This window comes from Psammomys obesus, unplaced genomic scaffold, assembly GCF_907164565.1.
Source record: "Psammomys obesus unplaced genomic scaffold, mPsaObe1.curated_primary_1811, whole genome shotgun sequence".
Taxonomy (NCBI): domain Eukaryota; kingdom Metazoa; phylum Chordata; class Mammalia; order Rodentia; family Muridae; genus Psammomys; species Psammomys obesus.
The window spans coordinates 5,465,838-5,488,216 of record NW_026589732.1 but is presented as its reverse complement, the minus strand read 5'-3'; the positions used below and the strand labels follow the sequence as shown (position 1 = coordinate 5,488,216).

The 22,379-nt window shown below is 40.9% G+C and overlaps 2 protein-coding genes across 4 annotated transcripts in view; one reads left to right on the top strand and one right to left on the bottom strand.

Annotated features, from left to right (window-relative positions):
• LOC129675224 (acyl-coenzyme A amino acid N-acyltransferase 2-like) overlaps window positions 1–10,157 on the top strand; it is a 31,969-nt gene extending 21,812 nt beyond the window's left edge. Inside the window, exons 4-5 of one of the 2 annotated variants that reach the window (XM_055605243.1) lie at window positions 43–636; window positions 6,785–10,157. In XM_055605243.1, the coding sequence (XP_055461218.1) occupies window positions 43–636 (594 nt within the window). In that variant the 3' untranslated portion in view covers window positions 6,785–10,157. Of the gene's footprint in view, window positions 1–42 lie in introns of both variants that reach the window. The other variant, XM_055605244.1, reaches the window with a different exon arrangement.
• The window catches only part of Plppr1 (phospholipid phosphatase related 1), a 266,024-nt gene continuing 252,749 nt past the window's right edge, over window positions 9,105–22,379 (bottom strand). For both annotated transcript variants that reach the window (XM_055605246.1, XM_055605245.1), the window contains one exon: window positions 9,105–21,918. In XM_055605246.1, the coding sequence (XP_055461221.1) occupies window positions 21,781–21,918 (138 nt within the window). In that variant the 3' untranslated portion in view covers window positions 9,105–21,780. The remainder of the gene's footprint in view (window positions 21,919–22,379) is intronic.

Sequence of the window (22,379 nt, the reverse complement as noted above, 5' to 3'; positions counted from 1 at the left end):
GACAGCATGTAAACTGTGTTTGTGTATGTGTTTGTGTTTAAGATCCAACAGCCAGGAATTGGTGTGATCGGCGTGTGCAAAGGTGCAGAGATCGCACTGGCCATGGCCTGCTACCTGAAGCAGGTGGTTGCCACAGTCTGGATAAATGGGTCCAGCCTCATTCTTGACTTTCCACTAAGATACCGGGATCTGGTGGTGACACCTGCCCAAATGGCTCTAGAGCATTCCCAAGTCCATGTCTCAGGGGCTATGCGCTTCCGTTACAATATAGACGATCTCTGGAGTAAGCTGAACCCACAGAGTATACTTCCCGTTGAAAAGGCCCAGGGGAGGATCCTCTTCATTGTAGGAGAGAATGACGGATGCGTGGACAGCAAGATACATGCACAGAGGGCCATGGAACGACTCCGGAGCCATAGGAGAAGCAATGGAAGGATGCTGTCATACCCTGGGGCAGGTCACCTCATAGAGCCGCCCTATTCTCCTTTTTGCTTTGCGTCCTGGAACAACGAATTGGGTAACGCCGTGCTTTGGGGAGGAGATCCCGCTGCTCACACAGCAGCCCAGGAACACTCCTGGAGAGAGATCCGGAAGTTCTTCAGGCAACACCTCCCTCACTCTGGAAGCAAACTCTAAGTAAATGTCATGACCATGCTGGGGCAGGGAGTGGGTTAGAGAGAGGTTGGAATTAATGTGAGGATAAAAGCATTAGTTAGGGATTTGGGGAATTAGTCAGGGGAGGGGAATGACCAGGACGGATGGACAGCATTCTCCCGGCTTTCTTACATTCCCATTCATCCTAATCCAATTGGAAATAAATGAGACACACGGGAATCTGAGGCGTTTCTGACAAATTTGTATGTAGTTTGAAATTTTGTAAATTAAATTTTAGTTTATATATTGGAATACATCAGTATTCAGAAATTGTGATATTCTTGCAAACTGATAAACACTATACTACACACAGAGACACACAGATAGACACACACACATACACACACACATTCATATCCCTAATTAAGAATTCATTTGATCTAGGTGTTTCCAATCCACATGAAATCTCTAAAACTGCTAACATCTTTCTAGCAGTACATTCTCTGTTTAAACTATTTTAACTTGGGTTTCAGATGCTTGAAGTGAGCATTCTAGCCTACTATTGAGGGGAATGATTTATAATAAGCCAGTCTGACTGCATGACAGGCTTCAAAAGTGGCTTCGGACTGAACAGGCCTGAGTTTCTATTTCTCAGAACAGGGAACTACAGTCCATGGAAACCACATACAATAACTCAATAACCTTCCTGAAAACCAGAAACAATAACTTAGGTAAGCACTTGAACAATCAAAGTGAAGGTTAGTTAAAAAAAAAAAAAAAAAAAAAAAAAAAAAGGCTTTGTCTAGCTAGTCAAAATGATGCTTTGTTACCTGGGCATACTTTGTTGCCTGGACACTCCATGAAATCCCCCAACTGCAGAACCAATCATTAGTCCCCAGCATCCTCTAGATCAGCACCAACCGATCAATGAAAAGATTACCTAATCACACTATGGGAATCCCCTAACTGCCTTTAAATTAAGCCTGCTTGCCCACTTCAGGGTAGCCATTCTATGAAATGGTGGTCCCAGCATGCCCGCAATTTCTGCGGAGTATACACTCCTTGCTTTTGCATACTACCTGCGTCTGAGGTCTTCTTTCAGCGGATTCCAGACCTAACACTATCAAGCATAATGCTTGCTGTAGATTTCCAATAGATAACTTAAAAAAGGGGAGGGGGGGTCCTTCTCTTTACTCTAGGTATATATTACTTTTTTTTTTTTTAAATCAGGAATGCAACCAAATTTAACCAAGTGCCTTGTGGCATTTCTTGAAGCTGAGTGTCTGGCTTGTAGCTCTCACCTCATCAGAGCTAGCTCTTCTGGTTTTCATAGTGATTTCATCTATGTTCTTCTAGTTTGCTGAGTAATGCTCATGTCCATTAGTCATTACTTCTGCATGCACATTTAATTTGAATAGATGACATTTTTCCATTACTGAACAAGGGTTCTAACGTGACTTTTGGAGCCAATCTCATCATTTATATTTCTGCAGAATTTTGCTTCACTTATTGCTCAAATCTTTTAAAATTCATTTTCTTTATTATATTTTAAATTAATTCATGCTCTTGTGTTTATGGTTTTATACCACGAAATGCCCTGGTTGGAAAAGAGTAACTGTAGAAATAAATTAGGAGATGGAGAAAAGTTAAACTTCTGTTTTTTTTTTTTTTTTTTTTTCATTTTATTGATAACAGGCACATAATAGTGCCATGTTTTGATGTATGTGTTAAATCACGGCCTGCCACTTTAAGACACTTGAAGAGAACAAGTCCATACCATGGAAAAATCGGGCCCTGACCACTGCACGTCTCCCCCTTCCCTCCCTCCTCCTCCCTCTCTGTAACACGTAGTTCAAATGACTCGCCTCTGGCCTGCCCATTGGACTTCTCTCTGCTCCCTTCCTCCGTCCTCCTTCATAACACACAGTTAAGAAGCCTGTGGCCTCACAACCTGTAACCCCCCAAAAGCTGCAAGAGAGGCTTATGGTAACTGGGTACTCAGCATACAGGCTATGTTGAAATGTTACCCGAATTAAATCACTCTTCATCATTGTTACCCCCCATTTTAGGCCCCGTTCAAAATTCCTTTTCCCAAATAAGCCACAGTCTCTCTTCAGCCAAGTTGGGAAGAAGTTTGACCTCTATCTGTTCGGTACGCTTTAACAAAGTGTGTTCTGTGTCAAGTCTTGTAATGGGCATGCCATCAAGGCATGGATGCCTACGAGCTAACAGTCTCATCACTGCATCGCATCAAAACACTTCATTAGTGTTGTTTCTTTCTAGTTCTCTCCCTCAGTGAGCCAGACTTTCTCAGGCATTTCCAACATCCATAAAAAGAGGAAGAAAAATTCACTGCAGGATTCATTTCTCTCTTAGGCTATAGTCACTTCTTGCCCTGTCTGGACAGAGAGCTTTGTCCTTGGTGGAAAACCTGAGTAGGGAAGTCCAAACCTGAGGAATGAATTTCACATGCTAGATTAGAGGGTAACGATCAATGTAAGGCCACTGAAGAGTAAGTAGAGGCTCTGTTGTAAGAAGTTATTAATATTTATTATTGGTTTATCTTCTTTTAATGCTTGCTGCTAATCTTAAACAGCTGTATAACCAAATCACCACACAGTGACTGGGTTTTTAGTTAACCTAGAACACAATGCTGGGCAATATTTACTCCCTCCTAAACCTCTAAGCCCTCGGTTTCCTAACATTTAGATTTCCCACATTATACTTGCTTTTTGTGGAATCTTAGGTCTGGTTCATGCTCCAAGTCCTCCAAGATCTCTCTTCCAGCTCCGCTCTCCTCGCTCTCCTCTTGCCCCTTCTCCTCCTTCTTCTCCCACTCAGATCTTGGAGAACAAGCTGCTTTCCTTTCGCTTCTAGCCCTGTTTCACTTCTAGCCCCATGCTTTCTTCTAAGAGGCTTTTCCCAAGCTTAAAATAAAATAAAATAAAATAAAATAAAATAAAATAAAATAAAATAAAATAAAATAAAATAAAATAAAATAATCTTTTCTCCCTAATTTCTGTACACTTTACTCTTTACTCCGATATTTTAAATTCCTTATCTAATGCTTTATATAATTTTCTCATTGGGTTTGCATTTATAAGTCTTAATCATAATTAACTGTTTATCTTATCTTTTAGACTAGGCCACAACAATGAACCTCATTTCAAGTTGGTATGGATTTTTATAAAAATTCAAAGTTACATTTTACTGTCTTATAATTCAACCCTGCTTCAAAATAAATTTTATATAATAATAAAATTTCAAAGTTATAAATATCTATTCAAATTAAGTTGGTTTATGTGTTGCTCAAATATAATTTTAAGATTGCTTTATACTGTTATGCTCAGGGGTTCATTATTACATACAAATTGTTTACCAATATTCTAAATTAAGCTCTATTAATTTTAGAGGTATTTACTTATGTTAAAATTGGATCAATTTGCTGCATCTCTACTATCAAAGGGTTAAAATATGCTTGGTTAATTTTAAAATTTGTTTTATACTGTTCTGCTAAATTGTTGGTTTTAAACTTATAACTCAAGGGTTCGTTATTATGTACAAATTGTTTACCAATATTCTAAAGTAAGATCTATTAACTTTAGAGGTATTGATTTATGTTAAAATTGGGTCAATTTACAGTATCTCTGCTATCAAAAGGTTAATATAAGCTTAGTCTTGTTCTCTTAAAATGATGCTATTAATTTGTAGTATAGCCTTAGACTCTTATAAGCTATAAACTTTTATATACTAAATCATACAAAAACTCTTGTTCTCTCACTTTAATATATTCATGACTTTTAAGATTCTAACTTAGCAAGGACAAAACCTAAAGTCCTAATATTTAATGGTTAACAAATGCAAGTTAATAGTCATTTCATAAGATACATATTTATAGTCCTACAGATGCAAACATGGTCTCACTGCAATTTTTAATGAACAGCTGAGGATGGTCATTGAGTCACCATATAGGAGTTGGTAAAAATAGTAAGAGCCATCCAACTGGCTCTAGACCCTAGCTGTGCTGAGACGCTGGTGTTCCCGAAAAAGCGCAAGATGTTTGCATAGCCAAAAGTCCGTTCTGCCAGGTGACATTTTCAAATGCAGCCAAGTGGATTCTGGTCCTGCTGCTGACATGCCAAAGCTGGCTGCTGGCAAACTGGCCTCTGGAAGTCAAAATGCTCCCAAGCAGGCTTGTCCTCTGTGCCCAGCCATGGAGGTTCAACTAGTTCAAGAGCTACAGACACTTCCAGCCTTCTAGCTTGTTGGCCTAGTGGAGGACGAATGGCTTCTTGACTTTGCAACCTCCACAGCTCTTGCACAGGTCTGTTTTTTTTTTACCTCAGAATGAGGTCCCACGGACATATTGCCAACTTCTGTGTTGGGAGACTTCAGGTGCCTTCCAAGCTCTCTTCATATGCAGGAGACCAGGCCTTAAGCCTAAGTCCCGGAGCTGCTATTTTCAGGCCTAGACACAGTCCAGACTCAAGAAACAGGCCTAAATGAACCCTTTTACCATCCCTTTAGCTAAAGGACAATAAATGTTCATAGCAGTTTCAACTATGTCTCATGGTAAATAACTAAATACAAAGGTCCCTCTCAAAAAACATATTTGAGAGATGTCTTAAGGTTAATAAATACAAGTTATACATGTTTGAGAGTCTTAAAATATGTCTTAAGGTTGGTAATGCAATTTATAAATATTTGAGGGTCTAAAAATGTTTTAAGGTAAAATGCAAGTTATAAAGGTTACAAGGTCTAAGGTGATTTAAGGTATCTTAAATAGATAAAAAGGCTTAATATTTCCTCCTATTGTTATTTTACTGTTGTATTGACTATCCAGAGTTTTAACCTTTATCAATACGGCTCTAATCTATTAATCTAACTCTGATACAAAAACATTCCACTATACCACGTACTATTATAGTTCTAAGCTCAAGATTGTAAGCCTCCATAATGTGTATGCTTATACTAAAAGTTAAGATCAAGTGAGTTTCCCTTTTACTTCATAAAAGGCTTTTGCCTTTTCAGAGCCCACCTTAAAAAATACTTACACTATTAACATAAATATGTATGTCTACTGCTTTTTCTACAATGTATATTTCAATGCAGAGTACAATTGTGATACTAACATGTCTAAAGTTTAATCTCCTTTTTAAAACTTAAAAGTAATTCTTGCAAGCTGCAGAAAGTCCACCTAAATCCACCTCTCAGGTCAATTGGACTTCAGATAAGTACTGCACTTATTGCCTATCTCAAAAGGTGGGACTCCTCCCCTTTCCCTGGTTTTGGGACTTTCTTTCCTGGCTACCAGACTGCTATTTACTGCATGCAACCACTGGCTGGATTGGTGAGTTCTCCTTATTGACCAGCCACTAGATTGGTGAGTTCACTCCATTTTCTCAGCATAAATGCCTCTCTTGGTAGGGGAAGCTTGATCGCAGAGCTCCGGCAACTTCGTACTATCTTTTGAGATGGAGGGACCTCCCCCCCCAGCCGAAGCCTTAACTGTCTAGGTTTGACCCTCTATGCTGACCTCCATTTTAGGGCCTCACTCTCCCTTGGGCAGTACGTCCCCTCTCCCACACGGTTCCTTTTCCCCCTTGCTCACTCGCTTGCTCATGGGAAGGTCCTCACTCACACATGGTTCCTTCTCCCCTTCTCTCGCTCGCTTGTGGGAAGACCTAGTGCTAGGCGAATCATCGTGCCCTCGGCTGTGCCCCACTGGGCACCTGTGCCCAAGTCTCTGGCCAATAGCTGATTAGCTATTGGACCAGGTAGGACCCCTCTTGCTCGGAGTCACACCTTCTCATTGGGATGACTCTGGAAGGTTGCTGACTTCTCTGCCCCCAATGCGAGATGCCCAGATGCCCGTCCCTCCAGACAGGATGCCCTCTGGAGAATTTTAAGTTTCTACACCTAGTGCCAGCTGGCACCAGGGCCTCTAAGTTTACATGTTTCTGTAACCAAACCTCACCTCAATGACAAATCCAAAACAAAGCCTTCTTTAAATATTGCCAGTGATTGGGTAAATAAAAGTCCCCCCAGGTAGACAGAGGTTCCCATGTTCAAGTCTGATTAATCCAAACCTTCTATTCCTGTTTGCTCTCCCAGAAGTTTTCAATGTATACCTACAGGATTTTCTCCATAACCTATTCAACTTTATCTTTTGCCTATATATGTGTTTCAGTGTCCTGCCAGACACAGATGTTTCCTATAGCCACAACAGTGCCAAAGCAGCTACAAGTGTTCAACTCTGACCTCATGGACTTCCAACAAGCTACAGGTGTTCAACTCTGGTCTCACAGACTTCCAACAGGCTGGACCTGCACCTTGCCTCCAAGCCATGGATGTTCTCACAGATCCTGGAAATCATCAAAACAGCCTATTCTTCCTGGACTTGGCCAACATTTCAGCCTTTTGACCTCCCTACAGCGCCTCCAGTGTCAGCAGGAAGTAGCCAGAAGATAATCTATGCCCATTATTCACTTGTTGTTAACAAAAGGCTGAAATGGTGTGCTTCAGGACCAGGACAAGGAGCTCCAGGTTCTCCCAGCATTCCCCAGTCCCTATCTGCTGCCTTGCATGGCTGGCAACTCTCTCTATTGACAACCCTCTACCTTAAATTTTCCAGGGCAGAGGCTTCCCTTACTCTTGACCTTACAATCTGACCATTTTGTTGCTATAATTCTTCCGTTTCTCAAACCCTTCTATGACAACCAAGAGCTTCCAATGAGCCTAAATTTATATACTTTAACTTACCTTATAAAAAGCAGCCCAAGCTCCCCATTCTTTAATTATAGAAAAAGGGAGGAATATTAGTATTTTGGAACACAACCTGCTCCTGGGTTATCCAGCAACCTATGATGTCATCATGTGTCGCCAGCCAGATGGCCATACCTGGAAGGCGTGGTTACCTTGCCTCTTAAAGGGCTAATCCTGACACGTGGTCTCTCTCTTACACTCTCTCTTACACTCTCTTAAACTTTTACTCCTCTCTTACACTCTCTCTTTCTGTCTCTTACACTCTTACACACACACTCTCTTTCTCTCGGGGCACCCCTTCCCTTTTCTCTCTCTCTCCCCAAGTCCTGCTCCCCCCTCCCCCTCCCTCCTACTAAACTTCTTGCAGAGAATATCGGTTAACCAGCCTCATGATTTTTAACACTTTGGTTCTTCAAACACCACCGAGTGAAATGGTGAACAAAGGACATGAGCCAGAATACATTTTGTGATAATTTTTTTTCTTCTCTTTAGAAAAAAAAAAAAAATATGTACAAAAAAAGCTAGGAAGAGCTGACATGGATGTGTTAGGAAAACGTTTTGATAGATACAGATAGAGAACCTTCTTTCAAAGGAGGGACACATTATTACCACGCTAGAAAAACAGGATGCAGTTAAAATCCAAGAACAGTTAAAAGCCCCAAAGTGAAGCTGATGCTCTGGGTGCAATGTTGTAGATGCTCTGATATCCTTCTGTAAAATAATACTGTGCAAACTGTAAAATATTCTTTTTCATATAAAGTCCGTACAATATGATATACAAAACTGTTGAGCTGACAGGAAAGGCTGGTGCTAGCTGCTCTCTTGGATAGAAGGCTACAGTGTCACCTGCCCAAGGACAGAATTCCAGATTGACCTTGAGTTCCTTAGGTGGGCGAGGCCATATCTAAGAAAGAGTCATGTAACCAAAACACGCCCCAAATAGAGGCTTCTGTGCCAATAGTTAAGTAACTCGGAAAATTCACTGGTATGCCATCACTTTAACTCGGAGTGCAAAAACTATTCACAGAACAGAACATGATGTTCTCTCCAAATTTTCTTTTTCTCAATTGATTTTGAGATTTACAATTAACCACCATGGTCCTTCCTGTAACTCAAAAGTTTAACTTTCATTAAAATTCGAAACTTCTGGTGGAAAAAGCAACTGTGGTAACAAAGGTGTAAAGTGGATCTTTTACTTTATTTGTCTATAAAACTGAGAAAAGATTTGTGTACAAATATCACAAAACAACATCAACCATTGAATAAATGTGATTCTTCAATGCACACTTGAACAAGAGGAAAATTTTGTTGGTTTTAAAATTCTGGCATAAATATATTAAAGCGGACAAAAAAAAGATCAGGGCAAGCTACATCACTTCTTCATACAAAAAAATGTACAAAACATTAGCCTCTAACTAGATAAATGTAATACTTGTCTTCACAGTTTGACTTGAGTAACTGTGTGTTTTGAAGTATTAAACTGGAAGGTTGTTGGAAAAAGAGAGAGAGAGAGAGAGAGAGAGAGAGAGAGAGAGAAATCCAAAACAGCTGCATCTCTTCATTCATCTCAGGTGACTTCGGTCATGGAGGCTGGGTGGTTCTGTAGAGCAAGCAAGATGTAGAGTCTCAGAGTTGGGCTGACTGACATCTACACACTCTCATCCATTCCTGAAATGTCTTCCACACTAAAGCTCAGCTATCTGTCTTTCAAGATTAATTTTTAATATTTTAAACTTCTCATACCCTGTGTCTTAGTCATATTTTTCCATTCCCCCCAATTCTACCCAGATCCTCCCTGTCCCCACCCAGCACACTTCATGTCATCTCTCAGAAAATATTGACACCCCACAAACAAAAACCACCCAAACTATGCTTTCCCCAAAGCCCTTAAGCTCCTGTTGCCTCTTCCTTCAGCAAACTAAGTAGAATCATTTCTTCATGCAAACTTTTCACTGCTGTTTTATCGAAAGCATTCAAGTCAGGATTCTGAAGTCACAGCTGAATTCCACACCATTGACATGTTTTAAATACTGAATACCAGCTAAGCTTTCCCACTTGACCTAATCTTTGAGTTATGAGTTCTGTGGGACTAAAATTATTATTTTTCACTGGGCAGAGGGGCTTTCATTTGTAGTTAATTGATAGAGAATGTGGTCTACAGGCTGCAGATCCATCAAAACGTCTGTTTCTATATTTTAAACTTAACTTTATTTGTGTGTGTGTCCATGTGTGTACACAAATGTGTGACCACATGCATGTGGAAGTCAAAAGAACAGCTTGTAGGAGATGGTTTTCTTTTTCCACCATGTGGGTCCCAGGAACTCAGCTCACCAGGCAAGTCGGTGATAAGGACTTTTACTTCCTAAGCCAGCTCTCTAAAGTTTCCTAAGAGTTTCTTCCTGATCTTGTACATGATCATTTTATATGTTTATATGAAAATATTACATGTTTTTTGGAAAAGATTTTATATCTAATGTAAATTAATATTAGATAAACACATCTTGCACTCTGTTGCTTGCTTACTACTGAGATATGTTTTAAGTATGCTGCTTTAGATATGTATATTTTTCCTTGTAATTCTGTCACATTTTGTTTGTGAAAACTCGCTAATGTGGTCTTCAGTCCTGTTGTTTGTTTTAAATTTAAAGTTCTAAGCTATAGGCCCATGGACTTGGTAAATACTTAAGAAAATTGTGTTTTTCATCTGATTGTTAGAGGACCTTCGCTTATTTTGGGGCACTGGGGAAACAGTTAGGAGAACGGCTGCACATTAAAAAAAATGGTTTATTTTATTTTTATGTATGTGTTTGTGTGTACATTTGTGTTCATGTGTGTGTATTTACCGGGAGGCCAGAAGAGGGCATCACACTCCCTGAAGCTGCAGTTTTGAGGATTATAGAGCAAGTACAGAGCCTCTGTTCTGTACTCCCAGCTGACAATCAGCCTGGGCTATTGTGAGCTGTTTGACTTGGGCTCTGAAGACAGAACTCTAGTTCTCTGCAAGAACAACAAGTGCTTTTAACTGTTGAGTCACCTCTCTAACCTGTCAGCTATCTATTTTAGAAGCTGAGGATTTGGTGTGTTTCAAGTTGTGTTAAGTGAACTTTGATGGATTTATTTTTACAAGATGAAAAAAACCCCATGTTCTTTGTATAATTTCACATTAATTAATTAATCAATTAATTTTACTCAGAGTTGAACCAGGCAAATGCCCTGTTACTGAGCCATATTCCAAGACCACAAATTCTCCTTCAAGAGACTTTTTATTTTGATTCTTTATGTGCCTAAGTGTTTTGTCCGAGTGTATGTTTGATACACCATATGTGTGAAGTGCCTACAGAGACCAGAAGACAGTGTTGGATCCTGTGGAACTGGAGTTTCAAGTGGTTATAGGCCACCATGTGGGAGCTGAGAACCAAGCTCAGATCCTCTGCAAAAGGACAGAGAGTGCTCTTGCCTAGGGAGTTACCTTTCCAGTCGCGATTTACTTTTATAGTATATTTTCTTGTTTTTGTCAATGCTTGGATAATCTGTGTGTTTATATAATACTATGTAACACTAAGTAATAAGGATGAAGTCATTCATTATCTTAAGATGATCAGATAGATGACTTTGACCTGAGTTCTTTAACTCTTAACTCTTTAGCTCTGTTTTGTTTTATTCTTTTACTTATAATATGAATATTGTGTTAGCACTAATTTGCCTCAAGGGTGCATCAGAATTCCCTGTGAATGCTTTCCTCAATTTGTTTCCATTGTGCACTACTGAAATGAAATCTCTTGGAGAAGGGGGTCCAGGTTTCTGTAGTCTCGTTATCAATTGGATTCTTCTTTGTTTTTGTGTTAAAGAAAGCCATTTTTTCATTTCCACAAGCAGAAGGGATAGGGAGACTACCAAATCCAGATAGTTAACCAGTCTCTTCATTTCTAATTTAACCTTTGTTAGGGTGACTATGAGGATTTGGTTGCAGAATGTAGGCAGTTGAAAGCTGGTCTTTGGGGAAGCATTTAGTTATTCTATAGGCCCATACAATGATGGTTAGAAAGCCTGATCTCTTCTGTTCAAATTTTCTATTGTGATTTACTTTTTAGTTTCTTTATACTGTGCCCTGTGTTAATCAACAGTATCAGCAGGAATTGCAGAATACAAATATCAAGCATGGATTAACATTTTAAGGAGAAGGGCACTGTGAGGCCAAGGGAAAAAAAAAAACATTACAGGAGGAGGAGGAGGAGATGTCCAGTTCCTGGCCACAGAAAGCTGTTTCTTTTGAGATTCTAAATGACAGGTGGATTTCATGTGTGTAAGTACGTCCTCCAAAGGGCAGTTCCAGTCTCTAAAATGTCCACCATTCCTTGAGGGGAAGCTGGTTCCATTCTCCCAACCAGAAAGCAGCAGCTTCTACTGTAAACTGTGGCCTCAGGTGTTGTACAAGATGTTCTCGCCAAAGAGAACATGGAAGACACTTATTTCGAAAGAATAGCTTGGGTTGAACATATATCCTCTGCAGCACATTTTCATACTCAGGCTTGAGAGAGGTAGATTTTAAAAAGGAAGTTTGCTTGAATGAAGTATGGGGTTACATAGGACCTTCAGATCTAGATGACTCTTTCAATTTTGATGAAATAATATTGGAAATGCTACTTAAGGATATTTTGCTTTCCAAAATGGAGTAATGTCAATTGCAGGGTACTGTGAGAGGGAGAGAAAAGGACTCTCGATGATTGCAACATCTCTTTCTTGAACTAAAGGGCATTATCTTCCACTCTCTGTGGAAATATTCTCTAGTAAAAGCAATGCTTGCCTGCTCCAGCTTTTCACCATTGGTGTGGCCTATGCCACACGGCCAGCACTTGCCGCAGCTTCCTGTGACTGTGTTCTGACTGGCCCGCAGAAGTTCTGCTCCTTGTTCCTGTCAAGTCTGCATTTGTCATAGAAACAGCGACAGCATAGGCAGTGACTCTGGTCTGACTTGAGGCTGCTGGTGTTTGACTGAAGGATCTAGTTGAGGCTCTGGCTGGCTCCCATCCAGCCAATTATACTTAGTAAATGTCAGGAAACGTGGCACATAAGACATGGATCACAGAGCCCAGATCCTTAAAGAATTACAGTTCCACGAGGGACACAAATAAGAGGGAACACTATCTAATTATAAAGGGCAATCACATGATGGACTTAGAAGGACCTTCTGCCCGAGCTTGATATTTATGAGGCCTCAGATATTGACAAGGAGGTGCACACTTAAGCACATAGATGAGAGTCAGACTTGGAAGAAGTATAGTCAGAACTTGTACCATCCAATGCATTTACTGATAATCTTGTTGCTATTCTCGGTGTAGATACTCAAGCATCCTTTATCTCTATGGGAAAGAACCATATCTGAAGGGTTTTGGTACCTCACTTTTCAGTGTAAAACTTTCAGGGCACACCATAAAAATTTGTTGTCCTAGTCAACTACACATAGTCTTGGAGTACAAAAAAAAAAAAAAAAAAAGGCACAGACAGGCCTGGCTGGTGTGGGCAGATGTGTGATATTATTCTTAGACCAGGATATTCAGGGGAAACTAAGTCCACATAGACAGAGTCATCTGAGCAACTAAGCAAACCCTTATTTTTAAATGTATTTTTATGTATGTGAGAGTTTGTCTGCATGTTTGTATGTACACCAAGTGGTCCTGTGGATGTCGGAAGAGAGTACTGTACATTTTATCCATATTTTATTTCTAATTAAACTACTAAAAGTGAGAGATATGGAAAAAGAAGCAGAACATGCTTGGTGCTGGGTTTAATGTAAAGCTACATAGTTTCTTAAGATGGCAAGACTCTCATTGCTTTCCCCCTGGTTCACCAATGAAGCTAGATTTCACTAAAGGTTAAAAGACACAGAAGAGCTTGTGACAGTCACTATCTAAAGAGTGAGAAAAATCTAGTAATTCATACAGGAAGTGCAGTGCTATCCCTTACATTTCAAGATGAGCAGCATATTGCAGAAAACATTCCTTTTAATAGGATTCCAGAGGCCTGAAAAGAGGGGTGTTCGAATGAAGGTCCTGGCTTTTTTTTTTAACTTTTTTAATTTTTTATTAATTACACTTTATTCATTTTGTATCCCCCCATAAGCCCCTCCCTCCTCCCCTCCCAATCCCACCCTCCCTCCCCTTTCTGCATGCATGCCCCTCCCCAAGTCCACGGATAGGGGAGGTTCTCCTCTCCTTTCTGATCTTAGTCTATCAGTTCTCATCAAAAGTGGCTTCATTGTCCTCTTCTGTGACCTGGTAAGGCTGCTCCCCCCTCAGGGGGAGGTGATCAAAGAGCAGGCCAATCAGATTGTGTCAGAGGCAGTCCCTCTTCCCATTACTAGGTAACCCACTTGGACACTGAACCGCCATGGGCTACACCTGTGAAGGGGTTCTAGGTTATCTCCATGAATAGTCCTTGGTTGGAGTATGAGTCTCTGGGAAGTTCCCTGTGTTCAAATTTTCTTGTTCTGTTGCTCTCCTTGTGGAGTTCCTGTCCTCTCCAGCTCTTACTATTTCCCACTTCTTACATAAAATTCCATTCACTCTGCCTGACAGTTGGCCATCAGGCTCAGAATCTGCTTTGATAGTCTGCAGGGCAGAGGCTTTCAGAGGCCCTCTGTGGTAGGTTCCTAGTTTGTTTCCTGTTTTCTTCTTCTGGCTTTCAGAGGCCCTCTGTGGTAGGTTCCTAGATTGTTTCCTGTTTTTTTCTTCTTCTGATGTCCATCCTCTTTGCCTTTCAGGATGGGGATTGAACATTTTAGTTAGGGTCCTCTCTCTTGCTTAGTTTCTTTAGATGCACAGATTTTAGTGGGTTTGTCCTATGTTGTATGTCTATATGAGTGAGTATATACCGTGTGTGTCTTTTTGCTTCTGGGACAACTCACTCAGGATGATCCTTTCCAGGTCCCACCATTTACCTGCAAATTTCATGATTTCCTTATTTTTCATTGCTGAGTAATACTCCATTGTATAGATGTACCACAGTTTCTGCATCCATTCTTCAGTTGAGGGGCATCTGGGTTGTTTCCACCTTCTGGCTATTACAAATAAAGCTGCTACAAACATGGTTGAGCAAATGTCCTTTTTGTGTACTTGAGCCTCTTTTGGATATATGCCTAGGAGTAGTATGGCTGGATCTTGGGTAAGCGCTATTCCTAGTTGTCGAAGACAGCACCAGAATGATTTCCAGAGTGGTTGTACAAGTTTACATTCCCACCAGCAGTGGAGAAGGGTTCCCCTTTCTCCACAACCTCTCCAGCATGTGTTCTCACTTGAGTTTTTGATCTTGGCCATTCTCATGGGTGTAAGGTGAAATCTCGGGGTTGTTTTGATTTGCATTTACCTAATGGCTAATGAGCTTGAGCATTTCTTTAAGTGTTTCTCTGTCATTCAATATTCCTCTACAGAGAATTCTCTCTTTAGCTCTGTTCCCCATTTTTTAAGTGGATTACTTGGTTTGCTGCTTTTCAGCTTGTTTAGTTCTTTATATATACTGGATATGAGTCCTCTGTCAGATAAAGGGATGGTGAAGATTCTTTCCCAATCTGTAGGCAGTCGCTTTGTTTTGATGACGGTGTCCTTTGTTTTACAGAAGCTTTTCAGTTTCATGAGGTCCCATTTATTGATTGTTGCTCTTAGAGCCTGTGCTGTTGGTGTTCTGTTCAGGAAGTTTTCTCCTGTACCAATGAGTTCTAGGGTATTCCCCACTTTTTTTTCTAGCCGATTTAATGTGTCTGGTTTTATGTTGAGGTCTTTGATCCACTTGAACTTCAGTTTTGTGCAGGGTGATAAATATGGATCTATTTGCATTTTTCTACATGTAGACATCCAGTTGGACCAGCACCATTTGTTGAAGATGCTATCTTTTTTCCATTGTATGGTTTTGGCGTCTTTGTCAAAGATCACGTGTCCATAAGTGTGTGGGTTTATTTCTGGGTCCTCTGTTCGGTTCCATTGATCCACCATTCTGTTTTTATGCCAGTACCATGCAGTTTTTATAACTGTTGCTCTATAGTACAACTTAAGATCAGGGATGGAGATACCTCCAGAAGATCTTTTATTGTAGAGGATTGTTTTAGCAATTCTGGGTTTCTTGTTATTCCATATGAAGTTCAGAATTTTTCTTTCCAGGTCTGTAAAGAATTGTGTTGGTAATTTGATGAGAATTGCATTGAATGTAGATTGCTTTTGGTAAGATGGCCATTTTTACTAAGTTAATCCTGCCAAGCCATGAGCATGGGAGATCTTTCCATCTTCTGATATCTTCTTCTAATTCTTTCTTCAGAGACTTGAAATTTTTTTCATACAAGTCTTTGACTTGCTTGGTTAGGGTTACACCAAGGTACTTTATGTCATTTGTGGCTATTGTGAAGGGTGTTGTTTCCCTAATTTCTTTCTCAGCCATTTTGTCTTTTGTAGACAGGAGTGCTACTGATTTTTTTGAGTTAATTTTGTATCCGGCCACTTTGCTGAAGGTGCTTATCAGCTGTAGGAGTTCCCTGGTAGAGTTTTTGGGGTCAGTCATGTATACTATCATATCATCTGCAAATAGTGATAATTTGACTTCTTCCTTTCCAATCTGTATCCCCTTGATCTCCTTCAACTGTCTTATTGCTCTAGCAAGGACTTCCAGCACTATGTTGAAGAGATATGGAGAGAGTGGGCAGCCTTGTCTTGTCCCTTATTTCAGTGGGATTGCTTTAAGTTTCTCTCCATTCAGTTTGATGTTGGCTATAGGCTTGCTGTACATCACCTTTACTATGTTTAGATATGTGCCTTGTATCCCTGATCTCTCCAATACTTTAAACATGAATGGATGTTGGATTTTGTCAAATGCTTTTTCAGCATCTAGGGAGATTATCATGTGGTTTTTTTTCTTTCAGTTTGTTAATATGGTGGATCACATTGATGGATTTCCGTATATTGAACCACCCCTGCATACGTGGGATGAAGCCTACTTGGTCATGGTGGATGATATCTTTGATGTGTTCTTGTATTCGGTTTGCGAGTATTTTGTTGAGTATTTTTGCATCAATGTTCATAAGGGAGATTGGCCTGAAGTTCTCTTTTTTTGTTGGGTCTTTGTGAGGTTTAGGTACCAAGGTGACTGTGGCTTCATAGAATGAGTTTGGTAATGTTCCTTCTGTTTCTATTTTGTGGAATAGTTTGAAGAGAATTGGAGTTAGCTCTTTTGAATGTCTGGTAGAATTTTGCACTGAAACCATCAGGTCCTGGGCTTTTTGGATGGGAGACTTTCGATGACTGCTTCTATTTCCTTGGGGGATATAGGACTTTTTAATTGATTTACCTGGTCCTGATTCAGCTTTGGTAAGTGGAATCAATCAAGAAAATTGTCCATTTCATTTAGATTTTCAAATTTTGTTGCATATAGACTTTTGAAGTAAGTCTTAATGATTGTTTGGATTTCCTCAGTGTCTGTAGTTATGTCCCCCTTTTCATTTCTGATTTTGTTGATTTGGATGGTGTTTCTCTGCCTTTTAGTTAGCTTGGCTAAGGGTTTGTCCATCCTGTCGATCTTCTTAAAGCACCAGATCTTGGTTTCATTGATTCTTTGAATTGTTTTATTTGTTTCTAATTGATTGATTTCAGCCCTGAGTTTGATTATTTCCAGCCATCTACTCCTTTTTGGTGTGTCTGCTTCTTCTTTTTCTAGGGTTTTTAAGTGAGCCATTAAGTTGCTTGAATGCGCTGCCTCGAATTTTTTCTTGAAGGCACTTAGTGCTATGAGCTTTCCTCTTAGCACTGCTTTCATTGTGTCCCACAGGTTTGGGTATGTTGTGTCTTCATTTTCATTGAGTTCTAGGAAGACTTTAATTTCTTTATTTCTTCCCTGACCCAGCTGTCATTTAGTAGCAAGTTGTTCAGTTTCCATGTATGTGTAGGCTTTTTGCTATTTCTGTTGTTATTGAGGTCCAGCTTTATTCCATGGTGATCAGACAGGATACAAGGGATTATTTCAATCTTCTTGTATCTGTTGAGGCTTGCTTTGTGACCAACTATGTGGTCTATTTTGGAGAAGGTTCCTTGAGGTGCTGAGAAGAAGGTAAATTCTTTTGTATTTGGGTGTAAGGTTCTGTAAATGTCTGTTAGGTCCATTTGATTCATGACCTCTGTTAGAGATATTGTTTCTTTGTTTAATTTCTGTTTAGTTGACCTGTCCTTTGTTGAGAGTGGGGTGTTGAAGTCTCCCACTATATTAGTGTGTGGGGATCTATGTGTGGTTTAAGTTTTATCAATGTTTCTTTCACAAATGTGGGTGCCCTTGTATTTGCGGCATAGATGTTCAGGATTGTGATGTCTTCTTGGTGGAATTTTCCCTTGATGTTTATGAAGTGTCCTTCCCCATCTCTTTTTATTAATTTTGGTTGAAAGTCTATTTTATCAGATATTAGAATGGCTACTCCTGCTTGCATCTTGCATCCATTTGCTTGGAAAGCAGTCTTCCATCCCTTTACCCTCAGGTAATGTCTATCTTTGTGACTTAGGTGTATTTCTTGTATACAACAGATTGCTGGGTTTTGTTTACGCATCCATTCTGTTAGTCTGTGTCTTTTTATTGGAGAAATAAGTCCATTGATGTTGAGAGAGATAAATGACCAGTGGCTGTTAGATCCTTTGATTTTGATGTTGGCTGTAGTCATAAGGTTGTGTGCTTGGTTGCTTTTGTTTTACTGAAGTGAGGTTATTTATTTCCTTTGTTTTCTTGAATGTATCTAGTTTTCTTGGGTTGTATTTTCCCCTCTAGTGTCTTCTGTAATGCTGGATTTGTTTGTAGGTATTGTTGAAATTTGTTTTTGTCATTGACTATCTTGCTCTGTCTATGAGGACTGAGAGTTTTGCTGGGTATAGTAGCCTGGGCTGACATCTGTGTTCTCTTAGGGTCTGCATGATATCCGTCCAGGCCCTTCTGGTTTTCATAGTCTCTGTTGAGAAGTCAGGTGTGATTCTAATGGGTTTGCCATTATATGTTACTTGGCCTTTTTCTCTTGCAGCTTTTAGTGTTTTGTTTTTTTTTTTTTTTTGTTCTGTACACTTATGGTTTTGATTATTATGTGGCAGGAGGATTTTCTTTTTCTTTTCTGGTCTAATTTATTGGGTGTTCTGTAGGCCTCTTGTATTCTTATTGGCCTCTCCTTTAAGTTGGGAAAATTTTCTTCAATGATTTTGTTGAAAATATTTTCTGGGCCTTGGTGCAGGGAATCTTCTTTTTCCTCTATGCCTATTATTCTTAGGTTTTGTCTTTTTATGTTGTCTTGAAATTCTTGGATGGTCTGTGTCAGGAATTTTTTAGATTTAACATTTTCTTTGACAGATACATCTATTTCTTCCATTGTATCTTCTACATCTGAGATTCTTTCTTCCATTTCTTGTAGCCTATTGGTTATGCTAACCTCTGTAGTTCCTGCTTTCTTCCCTAAGTTCTTTCTCTTCACAATTTCTTCCATTTGTGTGTGTTTTTTTTTAATTTTTCCAATTCTATCTTCAGGTCTTGAGCCATTTTGTTGGTTTCCTTCACCTGTCTGACTGTATTTTCACATGTTTTTCCATCAATTCCTTCAGCTGTTTGTTCGAACAATCCTCTGTTTCTTTTATTTCATTCAGTGATTTAAGCATTTCCTCTCTAAAGGCCACAAACTGTTTGGCTGCAGCTTCCTCTATTTCTTTCTGTATTTTATTTGTTTCCTCTGTTATCTTCTTCATGAGCATAGATGTTAGGTCATCTTCTTGAATTTCAATTATGCTGGGGTGTCTAGGGCTATTTGCTTCTGGATAACTGGGTTCTGGAGATGCCATATTGCTCTGGCTTTTGTTGGTTGAACTTTTATGCTGTCCTCTACCCATTGGGCTATCTTGGGTGTTTGAAGTTAGTTTCTGGTTGTTCCTGGACTCCTGTGGTGGAGAGAATCCCTTTGGCAGAAAGATGGTTTTTCCTGAAGGAAGCCTTCTCAGCTTTTTGGGTATAGTCACTGGATGGCCGGTGTTTTTCAGGAGTTGCTACAGCTCACCTCAGGCATAGAGACCTGGGTGGTAACTGTGGTCCTGATTAGTTGAGAGGGCTCTCCTCTCCCCGGGAGAAGTCCTGGAGACAGCTGCCCTCCTTCTGGTTTTCTTGCTGTAAATTTAGTGATTAGCTTCTGTAAACTGTGTGTCCCGTGGTTTGGTTGGTTTTGCTAGGGATAACTGGTTGCCCCTTGGAGCAGTATCTGGGGGTTGATCTCAGGGTTCCCGGTCTTTTGTAGGTCTGAGGTTGGGGCTCTGTGCCCCAGAACCCAAGAGGTAATCTGTGGTGGGTGAGTACTGCTCTCCTGGTAACAGCAGGCTATCTGGGGCACCACAGTTCCCTGGGTTGGGCCAGTCTGTGGGACCTTTTCCGGGGATATACTGGGTTGCCTAAGACCATCCCCTTTGCTTTGTTCCTTGTTCCTTGTGAGGGTTTCTCCAGACAGTCACTCCAAGACTCTGGTGTCCTGGGGCACACAGTCCTGTCTGTAAGAAGTAGTTGGTACAAAGCAGGCCTCTGGGCTGGCGGAGCATGCACCCGCCTGCTAGTCTGCGGGAGCTGGGTTCCCAATACCTCTGTGCTCCCTGCTTGGGCCCGGATCCATGATGGCTGGGCGTACTCGCCTGTTTGTGATCTGCGGTCTGCGAGATTTTCCCCAGGCAAAGCCTAGCTGACCCCAGCAGCACGGTTTCTTCCTTCCCTTTGGGTCCCTCTCCAGACAGGGATTCTCAGTCTCTGTTGCACTGGGGCACGCAGCTTGTCTGTACCCGTGAGCTGGGCACGCAGCTGCTCTCTGCGTGGCGGGAGCTCAGTTGTGATGGCGGCGGGTATCCACGGTCCGAGAGACCTTCGAGGGAAAGACTGGGTGACCAGTGATCAGACTCGCAACTTTGCTTCCCCGTGGGGTTTTCTTGCGACTGGCACTCCCAGTCTCTGGCACCCTTGTGCCCACCAATCACCCTGGGAAAGTGATCAGGACACGCAGGCTTGCGGCACCAGCCTGGAGACCCAAAGCCCGAGTTAGCTGGGTTCTCTTCCGGGTTCTGGCTGGGCAGCTGAGAGTGGACCCGACCGATTCCCACGCTGTGGGAGCCTCCCCTCACCTGGGAAACATGATCGCTGTAGTTTTAGGGCCCAGAGTTCAGTCTCCTGGTCGCTGCACAGAGAGTGCTGTCCCGCTTCTCAGACACAGTGCTTTCCTGGCGCCGCCATTTTGGCTCTCCAGGTCCAGGCTTTTTAAAAGGGGCCATTTTCTTGCTCACTGTAAGAATATTTGCTCATCTGCACTCTCTCACTTTCTAGCTGTGTTTAACAGTGCTGACTTCAATATTTTAATTCTTATCAGGGAAATGGGCATCGGCAAATATCCATTCCACACGGTGGTTATTCGAATAAGAATATCTTTTGATGCTCCTGGAACTGTTCTAGGCAAAAATCCCAAGCGCCATGTCTAGGTTTTTAACAGCCTTTTCCATGGCTTTTCTTGTCTTCTCAAAGTGGGCACTCACCTTAACTTCTGTTCATATGGTGCATCTCATTTAGCTTAGTGCATGGTGACAGCTTTATTTCCATTCTCTCCTATTCTTGGAGTTCTGGAGAGCGAAAGCTGTGTCTAATGTTTTGATCTCATGCAGGAATAAAAGGCTTGTTGTAGAACACATAATCAAAAAGTATTGTGTTGAATTTGTGACTGTTGTCAGAATAGAACCTGTGCCACTAGTTTGAGTCACCAGATGGAACAAAATCTTTGTCCTTGCGAACAAAGTTGCCTTTCCATTATCCATGGGGTCTGCAACCATGCATTTGTACAATTAGAGCTGAGAAGTATTTAGGAGAATGAACACAGTTGCCCTTCTGTTTTTCATGGGTTCTGTAGCCATGCATTTATACAATCACAGATGAAAAGTATCTAGGAGACTAAATGTGTGCAATAGTGTTCCTTGTTACATTCCCTCAGCCATCCTGTTTAGTGCTATTTTCTTAGTATTTACATAGTATTTCTTAGTATTAGGCATTGCAAGTGAAGTGGAGGTGAACACGTATATGAATTTCTGTGCAAGTTCCAATTTCTGTGCAAGCATTATGACATACTACATTAGGAACCTGTGAACTTTGGGTTTTTGTATGCCCTGGAAGTTTGGATCCCCATTCCCACCCATGAAGGACACCAAGTGAAATGGAACTGTTCAAGAAATGACTTGGTTGTTTGTCAAACTGGCTTCTCATATGAGGAGTTCAAATTTCATGAATGTTGATCGCACATTAGAGGCCATAGTGCCCTAAAGCTGCTCAGGTTTAATTTGAACAAGACTTAGTACTTCCTCAGGATTAAATAAACAACTTACAAAAGTCATGGGTTTGCTTGCTACGGTTGCTGTACTATACCTGTGCACTTAAGGTTTCCAGAGGGCTTTCTATCCTTGGGAAAGCCATCAAGGGGACTCCGCGGGGATCCTCAGGTTTGGGTTTGGAAGGAGAGCCTTGTGTTCCTTTAAAGTTATGAACCACACACATTCCCTGCGGGATGAAGGGGAGCAGAGATCGGGTCAGACTCCAGTGGGCAGTGGCTGGACACCTCTGAGAGTAGCAAATCACTGTCCTAGAATAGCATCACCAAGGTGACATATTTCCTTGGAATTATGGGAAACTAAGAGTGAGGGAGGCTTGAAGTGTGTGCAAAGCACACTACAGGTACTGGTGAGAGAAAAATTACCAGGTGACTGGGGACATGCCACAGGCTCATATCTTCAGCTGTCAAGTGGGAATACCTACCTTGTAGATCTGTGACACTATGACAAATGTAAGCCACCTTGTAATCACACCAAACATGTGCTGAAGGCTGCTGGGGGTGTGGCAGTGTCCTGTGGGTGTGTCTCATTTTGGTTATTACTGCCAACAATTCCCAATAGTAGAGGTGAGTTGCTATTAGTCTCTTGAGCTTGGATAGTTTATATTCCTCAAAATCCCACTACTATACT